This window comes from Mizuhopecten yessoensis, unplaced genomic scaffold, assembly GCF_002113885.1.
Source record: "Mizuhopecten yessoensis strain PY_sf001 unplaced genomic scaffold, ASM211388v2 scaffold11011, whole genome shotgun sequence".
Classification (NCBI taxonomy): domain Eukaryota; kingdom Metazoa; phylum Mollusca; class Bivalvia; order Pectinida; family Pectinidae; genus Mizuhopecten; species Mizuhopecten yessoensis.
Genome location: NW_018408834.1, coordinates 856156 through 868968, shown reverse-complemented (window position 1 = coordinate 868968; position 12813 = coordinate 856156). Strand labels below are relative to the sequence as shown.

The 12813-nt window shown below is 33.8% G+C and overlaps 1 protein-coding gene across 2 annotated transcripts; it reads right to left on the bottom strand.

Annotated features, from left to right (window-relative positions):
- Window positions 1-431: 431 nt before the first annotated feature.
- On the bottom strand, window positions 432-12657 carry LOC110464599 (ras-related protein Rab-13-like). Of its 2 annotated transcripts, XM_021519900.1 has the most exons (9): window positions 12578-12641; window positions 8037-8120; window positions 5234-5481; window positions 4581-4641; window positions 4088-4148; window positions 3555-3632; window positions 2925-3032; window positions 2064-2183; window positions 432-1694 (listed from the first exon to the last, which is right to left on the bottom strand). In XM_021519900.1, the coding sequence occupies exons 3-9, from the start codon at window positions 5364-5366 to the stop codon at window positions 1353-1355; spliced, it is 903 nt and encodes a 300-aa protein (XP_021375575.1). In that variant the 5' UTR covers window positions 5367-5481; window positions 8037-8120; window positions 12578-12641; the 3' UTR covers window positions 432-1352. The 2 variants fall into 2 exon arrangements, with proteins under 2 accessions (XP_021375575.1, XP_021375574.1); XM_021519899.1 differs by lacking the exon at window positions 8037-8120 and having other exon boundaries at window positions 12578-12657.
- Between the last annotated feature and the right edge of the window lie 156 nt (window positions 12658-12813).

The following is a 12813-nucleotide window of genomic DNA, read 5'->3' as shown; positions in this document are numbered from 1 at the left end:
TATTAATATCTTTCGTTCTGTTTTATTCCATTCTCATTTAAGCACAAGACTTGACAGAGATCAAACTTTGTGAAGGGTTAAGATCCGGTACGATCCGGTACGATCCGGTCTTCCAGCATGTAGATCGTACCGGATTGTAACCCTTGGCTAGCGAAGATGATTTACGAAATACATTGTAGTTTTAACTAAAAACAATTAGTTTGTATATAGAAAAATAAATGATGATGGAATTCAAACACTTTAAATAGATATCGCTTTTTGTCGTTGATAATGTATTGAATACATGATATTTATTAATGTGCCTTGAATATTTTCCCAAATTTATCGAATTACTAAGAAACAATCGTTAATGTCCATGAGGATTTCGCTGCGTGATTTGATTCATTAATCAATTTTTGATTTTTTGATAATGATGATTTAAGTGGTAACGGGATACAAAAATAACGCATTATAGATGGTGGAAGATTTACTTGTAACGATTACTAAAACACTAATTTCACTAATTTCTACATTTGCGACGATTTGATTTCCGAGAATTTCGTAAAGAAATACGTCAACATTGATTTCCTAGTTTTATTGTATTCTTGTCAAATTGTACAGGATAAAATGCAAGACAGAATGTTTACAAACGTATTTTGTATTTGTATTGTATGAAACGTTTTGCTATAGTGAAGATAACAGTTGATATATATTATGCATCGCAAATATCTACGAGTTATATTCGTTCCATGTTCCCATTCTAAAGATGAAAATTATCTATGGTATGTACAACTTATATGGCATATAAAATGTCAATTTCCCTTTTACCCGACTGGCATTCAAAAGCGATTCTGTTTGAAGTGAGAAGCAAAACCTGATATAACCGCAATGTACAAAGTAGGTAGAACAATCAGACAACCTAACCTTCAAATGATTTCGACGACCACACTCACACCAGTAAGAAAGTTGTTCCTGCGCATTTGAACTGTTCATATTTTGTCATCTAGCTACCCTGTACATAACCACAACTAGACAAAACTAGACACACAAATATGTTCAATTCAGACGAAGATTACTGAACCGTTCAGTATGTGCGAATACATGGCATTGATACAATATATAACATATAATAATTATAGAGTATTAGTAATTGGTCCTTTAAAATACTTAGATATAGGTTAGAACCTCCCAACTTACGTTAGAGTAATGTAGAGCAACGGTAACTTATGATCTGGTTTTAATGAAATAGATAATAAAACCACAGTTACGATGTCACACAGCTTAGTGTCTTATCACGATAGCACACAACACTTGATCTTATCATGGTATCACACAGCACATGATCTTATCACGAAACATAGCACAATATATTATCACGATATCACACAGCACTGGATCTTTGTTTTACCACAATGTTTTAATTTTATTGCGCCTTTGTGTTTGGATGTCTCCTTCCTTGTTCCATTTTCCCCATTTTGTAACTCATCAGTTTTAATTTTTGTTTCACAACTTGTGGTTCCATCTTCCCTTCTAAGCGTACTCATTTGAATGTCATTAGATTTGTGTTTTGATTTTTTCTTCTTTTTCTTTTTCGGTTTCTTTCCCTTTGTATTGTCACCAACTATCATGTCAGATGGAAGTATTTGCCGCATTGTACTTCCGGTCTTGCGTACAATATCAGGTGGCCTTAACATGTTCGGATGGTAACTCTTCATCTAAAGCAAAGATATCATCAGCAAATTTAATGTTTAACATTGTAAACATTACTATAGACTAATTGAGAAAAAGGAATGATAAAATATAATGATCACGCTATCGGGTAAATATCGACAATTTTAGGGAGTAAATGGATTTGAATTATCCCATTATTATTTCACAGAAATGAAAATAACATTGTGGGTATTATATCCTTTAAAGCGAAAAATTCAAATAGAAAATCATCAAAACTACCTAGGTCAGAAATTATCAGTCGACTATCGGAAGTGGGGGAATTCCCGAAAAACGTAAGGTCATCATAAACAACACATAAATCAGTACAAGCGAACAACACAACCAGTTTAAAATAGTGATATAAAACCGCTTACAAGCCTTGGATCACAAATGTCAGTCACGTGATACGCCAATTTTTGGAAAGCATCTATCACATTTTCACCCGTCTTTGCACTTGTCTCAAAGAATCCAAAAGCCATGTGCTTATCTGCAAGCTAACAAAAGACAGAGAATGCATTGGTACTTGTAAGTATATATCTATAACGAGAGAAGTCAACGATTAATTGTTGATTTTGAAAGCTATATTTATGCTCAAGGTAAACTCATTTGATAATAAACACACGTGATTGGATGTTAATCCCAATTATTCTCACTTTACGGACAGGGTCAATATTGCATCAGTCATACATCATTTAAACTAGTCTCTGTACCAAACAAGTTGTCAGACTTGCTTCATCATAATAAGGGTGTGATGACGTCACAAAACACAGTAACATCGGGCTTCGTTATGTTATCCGATAATGATAAAATATCAAAGCTATTAGCTGTGGCCTTAAGTGATAAGAGATATTGGATAATCATTATTACTGTGACAGACGTATGTTATTAAACACGTTATGTTTTATATATACACTGTACATTGACAATCGGTGTATTCTAGCTGTTATATAACCCGCTCTTCCGAGTTCACCTGTCCCACAGTTGTTTCTTACTTAACTCATCGTGAGATAACGAATCTTCCATGGATGCGCATTCCTTGCAAACACTATTCAAAATGTTCCCTTGAAGACGTGAGACCAGACGACAATATCATAGATATTATTATTATTTACATTTACCTTATGCTACATTCCTCATTTGATGTATATATAAATATATATTTAATTTTATGTTTCGACGACAGAGGCATCGGCATATCTTGTTGAACTTTGAGACGTTATATTTGGGTAAACTACCTTCTGTCCCTCTCGGGTCTTCACTCTTCTATCCCGACATAGGTCCACTTTGTTTCCCACTATAACTAGTGGTACTGCCTCGTACCTGTTGTTGATATGGGCAACATCCTGTGTTAAGAAATTAAAGACTTTGGAAAAAAGTCCGGTTCTTGTTCACTTAAATAATATACAAGGTAAACAAAACAATTATAAAATAAAGGCCATGAATATCATATCACTACATCTTGATTAACAAATCAATCCGTTAATGTCAGCATTATTTTACATTCCTTTGTCTCGTAAAAAATACACACAGAAAGTAACAATAGTTAATTTATTTACACAATAATGTGCATGATACAAATTTGGATACCACCTTATAAATATCAGCCATAGCAGACATTATTCAACATTGAAATGCTTTCAGTCTGTATATATATATTCATTACTTCCTATTAGCGTCGTTAAACTATATATTTGCTTTACTTTTGATGCATACCTGTAATTACGGCGTGTATCATTAATTGTCTTCGTGGTTGCAACTTGCAAGTCAAAACGAGAACTTACTTATTGGATGTAACCTTGGTCTGCACTGTTTTGTGTTACACAATTGGTACATTAGATAGCCAATCGTACCTAACACACATTTACCTTGTTGACGCTGTCTATCCAGTAAGAAAGATGATGAAATGTCTCCCTGTCTGTGATATCATACACCACCATTATACCCTGACAATAAAGTCGAAAATAACATATGTTGATCTATATCCTATTTTGAAGTCCGCCAGATAGAGAACATAATGTTTGGGTCGTGATCGAAATTGCCATAGTACCATAGTACTGTTATATTTGTCCAAAGGCCAACATTAAAAAAGAGAGAAAAATAGGTACAGCTTGTCAATAAATAAGTTGAATGGTAATTTAAATGGAAAGATTTTATAATGTGTGTGTAAATATAACATTATAAAATGGCAATACAATGACTGATGATACAACAGTCACACGCCTCGTCCGTGAGGTAGTTTACAACTGACTTAGAATTAGTAAAAACTGGTAATATAAGGTCGCCAATACTATTATCAAAGTAGACACATATAGGTTAACGATATACAACTAAAAAAATATTCCCGAAATTAAATATATACATGAAAATGAGATTTAGCATCAACAACAAGACAACGTACCTTGGTGCCCCGGTAGTGCCATTTTGTTATGGAGTGGAATCGCTCCTGACCAGCTGTGTCCCTGTTAATGGACGTAGAACAATATAACGACTTCAGTGTATTCGCATAAACCAAGCTAGCCTGATTTATAATCTGTTCACGTAATGCACAATGAGACATAAGACAATTCGAACCAATTGAAATAACTAAAGAAAGTATTACCTATTGCTATTTGAGTCACACACTACAGAGAAAAAAATAATCATTGTCAGTTAATAAACAATAAATTGAAATATTCTAACATGTTATTTGCAAAACACCAAAGAGAAATTGTTTGCCATTGTTAGTTTAAGAACGCTAAAGAATCATGATGTGCAATTGTTAAGTGAGACACACTAAAGAGAAATGATTTACCATTGTTAATTGAGGCACACTCGCAAAAAATGACAAAGCATTGTTCTAGCTTGAAATATAAACTTGCTTCGAACACCTTGATAAGTGAGCGATAACTTACCATAAGTGCAACTGTACAAAAGCACCATCTACCTCAAATGATTTCCTCACAAAATCCAAAGCTAGAATAGAACAGAAGAAAACCTTCCAAAAACGTATTTTTTTATAAACATCAAAAGATGTTATTCAATACAAAACAAACACATGAAAGCACTTTTAGAATTGAAAATATAGTAAATGGTAAATCTAGTTTCTAAGAAATAGTTAGAAATATAAACAAAAACCTTCTTGCATATCTTTAATAATTAATATATATCTGCGGTTTGTAATTAATACTTTGTGTTACATGAAGCGCAGGTACCTGAAATTAGCCATAGAAAGGAAAATAAAAACGACGTTCCTTTTTTGATAAGAGTTTCAATTTGTTTTTTAATATTTTGTCTAACGGCTTTATTTATAGTGTATGTGCTAATACTTACTGAGTTAATAAAACTGAGGGAATATGCAATTAAATACTCATAAACATCTGATGCCATTTGAAACTTACTCACAAAGGGCAATAACTCTACAAACTGAGAAATTAATTCCACCATGTTTGACGGAAATTCAAGTACAAGATCAGCAGAAATTCTGTGACGTCATATATCTTTTATATTATATCATCTTTTTAAAATATGCAAATACTTTTTATTTCCTGCTATACATTACACTTACCGACCGTCGGCCTTGTTTTCTCCTGGAACGGTTCTGAAATCAGTGTCCTCAACAGAGCTGTCTTACCGACCGATGCGTCACCTATGATAAGGATCTTGTATGTCGCCTGGCAGGCGTCCTCACCAAGGGGCATAACTCCGGTAGTTAGTTTCGCATTCCAAATTAAATACTTTCCATAGTAATAACTAAAGTGAAGTGAATTTTCTTCAACTTTCTTCTATTGTGTCACTCCATTGTCGTGCCCTCACCTGTTAACAAAACGAAATACTTTAGGAATTTTAATTGGTACAATTTTAAACTACCTCAATGTAAAGAAATCACGAATTTGAATTCACATAAAAGCAATGCCAAGTCTTATATGTTTTCCTATTTAAAAAAAAAAAAACACATACCAAACACACATGAATGAATTAATAGTCAAACAATCACAGAACAACATGTATAGTCCTTTATAAATTAATGACTTTATACAGCAGATATTAAAGACTGCACCTATGAAATATTAATCCATTGCAATTTATATAATGGAGTAATGTTACCATCACCAACCGATTTGATATAAGGTCATCTAAGAACGCTCAGTTATATCCGACGGACCACGAAAGACTGAGTCAGCTATTACAGAAATATCATCATTGGTGTAGTTCACCCTGCCAACAACTGTTTATAACTGACAGTAACACACGTGCTACGTGTCATTTCTATCATCCATTAGATTTGTATATTTGTAAATAAAATATCTACATCTGCTGTAGTTCAAAGAGGGGTCGAGGTAGAGCCAACTGGCGATACCAGTGGTATGTTCGCTTCCGCATGGCTGGGATAAATGAGGAAGGTTACATAGCGCACCTGTCGCTTGACCATCAGCATCATTTTAGTTATCCCTTCAGTAAATAGCGCACCAGTCGCTTGACTATCAGCATCATTTTAGTTATCCCTTCAGGAATACTTTTCACTGCGTTCCTTGTGTAAGATAATTTCGATAGCGATAATCCCAGGTGTTTGTTCGATTAATAATAAACCTGATAATCGTTCATATTTGAGGGAGACGTGAGGTCACTGATTTCGCGAATGAATCACGATTCTCTACTTTACAACACCTTGTGAATTTTTGTAAATATCTCACAGTCAAATATCTTACAAGCCGTGAACTTAAATCTTGCATTTATAAAAATAAACAACTGACGAATACATACGTGGTAATATATCATATAGATTAATAATTATATATAGAAAAATAGTACCTATAACGTAGGTGTAAAATGGCCACCCATTTAGTACATTTGTCACGTGTGTGACCAATAAAATGATACTGAATCTATAAGACAATAAGAGTCATTGAGACTTTTAGAATGTAACAATAAACAGAGCATCTGTTATATGTAGTCTTCAAAAATGTATTAAACAATTATGGCAATTTATTATACAACTGTACCACTCGTCACGAGTATGCAGCTTAACTGTACCTAACAAATGACAACTAAACAGAACATTCATCACGTGTGGGCATCAAAAGAAATGAGTATCGTATAACTAAAAGATTGGAGAATTATTAATGCTTGACATATGTCATATCGTGTAAAGAGCTCTTAGATAACGATGATTCACAACAAGTGACACCCGTCAGAATATAGTCTGTTATATTAGGAAACAAAATTGACGATCTTATTTAGCAATAGATCTGTAAATATTGGAGAAAACATAATTGTCAAAGTTAGAAAACATTTTTGCAAAATTTAGAAAGTATAGATTGAAGTATGAAAAACCTTGTTGGAGGAAATTTGGAAAGAAACACATATCCGTATAATTTACACCTGATGAAACGATTTCCATTATATAGTTACCGGTTCCACACAACCCTGATCGTGAAACAAAAGAGTGCAATTAATTTACCCTTACAGTTATTTTTGAGAGCGAATCATAATTTGTACAAGTAAACTAGTACTATTACAGGTAACACCTGGCCACAGCAGCCAGCATACCAACACAGATACAGGTGTATCAACACTATTAGATGGATACATGTGTACTCACACTTTACAGGTAACACCTGTCCAAAGATACCTGCATACCAACGCATTAGTCACTACACTTGGTCACATACGGTACAGGCTCATAAATACATCAATAATAAATCTGACCACTGACCACTAATTTATCTAGATGTCAGTGAACACATCGCAAATGTAATAGTTTAGTTTTAATAAATCAACAGATTAGTAAAGAATGGGTGATAGTTCAGTTAAAATACATCAGAATATTATTGTAAATATAGCAAAGGTATTAGTTTTCGATTCAATTTATCAAAAGGTTAGAGTAAACATTTCGAAGGTGAAGTTAAGATTTAATATATCTATATCAAAATGTTATAGTTAACATAACAAAGGTAATAGTTTAGTTTTAATATATCAAAAGGTTATAGTAAATATAGCAGAGGTAAAAGTTTAGATTTAATATATCGAAAGGTTATAGTAAATATAGCAGATGTAAAAGTTTAGATTTAATATATCAACACATCAGTGTAGAAAAGGTAATATACAATTAGTTTTAATATATCAACAGTGTTATCAAAAGTTCAAAAGATCTATGTTGACGTAGTTAACTTCAAACTTCAGTTTGAATTTGTGCAGACATACCAATAGATGTTATTTTAGCAACAAATACGTTGCGAAACATACTAAAAAATAATTACCTTACATTTTCTCCACTTATCATTGACATGCAATGTTTTTCTGACACGTGTGTATCACTCACCATAAATAATGTATGACATCTCAAAAAAAAGAGTACAACAATACCATACCTTAGTCCTATCAAGGACATACGTACGTTCCGTTCCTGCTCTTTCTACGTTTCAATATACTATGATCTCACTACAACAAGTTACCTGTGTAAAGACAGCTTTACCCTCTTAAAATTAAAAATAAAATCATATGATACATGTAAACATAACTGTGCTAAATCTTTGGTTACCTACATATCGTTTGTCAGTTCCGAACAACGAAATTCGAGCTATTTGAAAAGCTTTTTAACATCTATTTAGCTAATAAAAAAAAATAAGTATCATACGCATGTTTCCGTGTAAAATTTGTTTGGGTACGTGCACAAGGAAGTAACAAAAATAGGCAAGTTAATGTGTCATGTGTAATATCGCTTGTAAATAAACACACCCAAGATAGCCCACACGACTTTTAATATCACCTTATTCTATTGTACAGGCGTTTTACTTTTAATAAGGAAGGTATACCTGTAGAGCATGACGATCCCACGTATATTTATCAGCAGTGATATAGCCATTGTAACAATGATAACCTACTAGCATGCTGGTTCATGTAAAAGTGTCGGTATTCCAGTCACTAACAAAACCATTCCTCACCTCTATGTGTTTTGGTAGAAGAATTTCAACTGAAAACATGAAATTAATAATGCTTGCCTGTAAAACACGAGGCTTTCGCTGAAACAATGTAAACATGTATGTCTAGTGTTACGATCTCTTGGTGTCATATTGCAGTTTATATTTCCTTGGCATGCACCCTTATAAAAAAAATAACCCACTCATAAATGACATTGAGTAGTCTCATTTAACAAAACATGGTTTCTCCAGCCAACACTTAAAAATGACAATAAAGAATCCTATATCTTCAATCTATTTACATCTAAAGTATGTATCTTAAAAGCAGGCCAGATTGTTTCTGAGAGTACATCACGCCACTAAATATGAATATATAACACGCGTATAAACAGCTTCTTTTTCAAACGCTGCTTCCATTATTTTCCTATTATATAACCACCAGATAAATCACATTTGTGTATGTATTCACTCAGGATTATACAAACCTGACATCTGAAATATAATGAGTTTTCTTTTCGTGCATGTCTGAATTCATTCAATTTATATTTTGAACTTACAACGTCAAATCAGTTATAATTTACTGATATTTTCTATTTATTGTCGATTCTGCAAAGATACTCCTGCAATGTTTATTCACCATAAAAAAAGTCTCTTTGAACATTTTACTTTTGTATTGTTTGCAAAATGAATGCAATGTATTACATTGTAAACGTTTGGTGATATCATATTACAAACACTTGTCTGAATAGTACCGTTAAGACGTTAATGTGTAAAAGTAACTTAGGTGCTAGGAAATAAAACCAATTACTTTCAATTTAATACAACTACAATACAACGACAGATTGATATTGAAAACCAATTTCACCTATGATATATATTACATATGGACACAAATATCGATCCCTGAAATCAATCTCATTAATTAGCATGTTGATGTTGTAATATTGTTACTTTGATGACATATACCAAGGATCTGTTGATTAAGTGGAATATCGGCACCATGGATGCTTCCTGACAAGGTTCAATAATTGATTAAATATAACCTGATCAAAGATTCCTGAATTAGTAACAAATTAACGAGATCATGTATGGCGACCAGAATAGACACACAATGTATGACCGTTCACGTTCCGTGTCGCGTTGGCTATCAATAGAAAACTCACTCCTGTTACAGCGCAGTGTGTACCCTTTAATCAAGTAGGCAGAATAGCATTACAGTGAAGCTGCGTAGCTCACAGGATCAGGGTCAAAATTTAAATGTCTGATAAGCATACAGAGTCGAGAGCAAGATTTTTAGGAGAGAACTGGTATAGACCTAGCCTAATGTGCAATCCCTTTCTGTACCATCTTTAAATACAAGTTGCTGAAATGAAGTAAAATGAAATGCAAGTTTCCGAAACGCAATTTTTTGAGAAATATTTGAAATTTTAGAAATTAATTTCGTGGTTCTTTTCAGATGATTATTTTGAAGGGCCTTTCTTTATACGAACGGTTTTTTAAATTCAACTTTGAAAACAAAAGTTTATATTTGGGGTTAAATATTAAATTGATTTGAATTAACAAGACTTTGAGAAACGGAGCCGAGCTTTATCATTCTTTGTAAGCTAAATGATACATATAGATCAGGTTTCCTCGCAAATATTTCCTTACTATTGAATTAAACCTTTAACATACGTATACTGTGATTTAAAAGTATATGATGTAGTAGAATAACATGATAAAGTTTTCTTTTTAAATTCAGTTCAAACAATAAATATCTTTATCAAAAATTTGAATTAATGCTGTGATGATGAACCTCGATATAATTCATTCAAGCTGGTTGGTTTTGGGTTGGTTTCTTGATTTAAATAGTTTATTCCCGATAATGACCGATAACTAAACCTAGTCCTTAGTATGGGCTTGGTTCACTCCTTGTGTTTACGATGTGTATCCACACCTTTATCGACCCACAACAGCTAATTATACGGTGTTTGGGATAATGATAGAATGTGTCACTGGTGTTGTCGAAATGTTAACGCCCCTAACGTATGTAGATAATGGTATATGGCAGCTTTGATACCGCTAGGTTGCTTGAGGTGATTTCAGGACATGTCAAATCAGCACCATATCAAATACACTGGACACAGGGTCAACAAGGACATGCTGGCCAATCGCACGATCAACAATCTGTTGCATTACGTGTCAAATTATATGTGTCCTTTTTCGTTAAAATACTAAAGGCATACTAAGTTGAATAAAGACAACGTTATACTCGGTCACCATCATAGTCGATGTCGCCGTCATGTGGAACGAAATGTCCTGATTTGGTCACTGATATTGCACCAGGTTCTACTAATAAAGTCTCCCTCTGTAGTGCAAGATAATACATTAATACATTGGTCCGCGCTTTAACCTATTTTTCGACTCACCTTCGACGAGTTCAATTTCCCGATTTGAACTCTCCCTTTCTTTAAATTATCATACCTGCTTCCCCACGATATTTACTTGTTCGATTTTACTATTTCTATGATAGTATCTACTGACAACCGAAACTAACAGTTAAAAGTGTTATAGGACAAATTTATGGTCACCATAACAATCTCATAGGGAAATATTTATCCTTGCACGATATGTTTGTCAATATATGTTATTATGTCTAATTGTTTCGTTATCGCGTTCCTGGTTCTCGCCGTACGATTTTCTCATCCGATTCTCACCATAAGGACATGACATTACTTTGATTAGAACATTAATTACATTGTGGGTATACTGTTTCGTTGAAACAGAACATGCAAACCTTTTTGGAACGTACCTTGGCTAAACCTTCTGTACCTGTCCACAGGTTTCCATGTAAATCTGTTCCTTGTTCTTTTTCTGTCATAATTTGACTTAGAGTTTAATGAGAGCAGGTGTTCCGGAAGGGTAAGCAGTTTCTGTATCACCAACGATACCAGCTAAATTAATATGTTCCGAATGCAGATAATGTTATGTCCTTAAAAAGAAAACCGGGGCAGTAGCATTTATATGCAGCTGTTTCTGGATGAAAATAAAGAGGAAAATTCTACAACTCATTCAATATAAAAGTCATGTTTACAAAACTGCAATTTCCATCTGTCATACGGGCGAATTTTAGTCATTCTGGTTAGTTTTTTGTTTTTGTTTATCTCCGCATTTCAGTTTGTATTTAATGAGATTCCTAAAACATTGACGTATACTGTATTGTACCAAAGCGTAGACACGTCTTACGTAGTACAGGGAATGGCTATTTGTAGACATTGAAATTGGTATTGATTAGCATTGTATTATGGATGCCGGCGATATACCACATTTCAGTGAGATAACACCATAACGTCAAGGGCGTATAGACTTACTCAAGTCAAAATATGTGGACAGGAAATAGGTGATAATCATAGAGACGGATATAGCCTGTGTAGTAAACTTTAAACTTAATTAGCCTTATTTTGTTTCGTAATACGATGGTGGATATGCCTTGACATTAAGTTGACAAGAACCTCAGCGTGTGGGTACAAATATGTCTTACGTTGTGCACATACATACACATAAGGCAGAAGGTTTATAATACAAGGAGGATAACCTGCATAGCATGCATAATGTGTACCAATACACTTAGAAAGTTCAGGGTATAACCTTACATTATATTAAGAGAGTGTAGTGTATGTAATGATAAAAAGTAGAAATCAGTAGGTATACTGATCGATTCTTTATCTTAACTGCTGATAAGTAGAACTTCATCAGACACAAGAGTATATAAGTCTCAGTCTCTGTGAAACACTTTTAACTCAATTGTCTCTGCGTTTTATCCCACCTGTTACATAAGCAGCATCGCTATGACATCATGTGTAAGGCGCTATATAGCTTATGGGGTTTTACAGAACACTTACAAGTGTTTTAGAAGTTGTTCATCAACAGGCGAAATGATGAAGTTCTAGATATGACCAGACTCGAAATTTGAAAATCAAGGAACAATACAAATATAATGAAAATATACTTACTTGAACACTTTCATCGCATTCCGATGCTCCTCAATGCTCCGTGTGAACTGGAATAGTGACAGCACGATCGAGTAGACGATCGAGTAGGGAAAACCCACAGCGTAGGACACGGATGTGTACATGTCTGCTGAATGAGGAAAGATAAGTTAGCTATCACACCACGGTATACACAATAGCTTACTTCAAACGTCGGGGGAAGGTCTACCGCGGGTATGATTTGAATCTCATTATTTCCA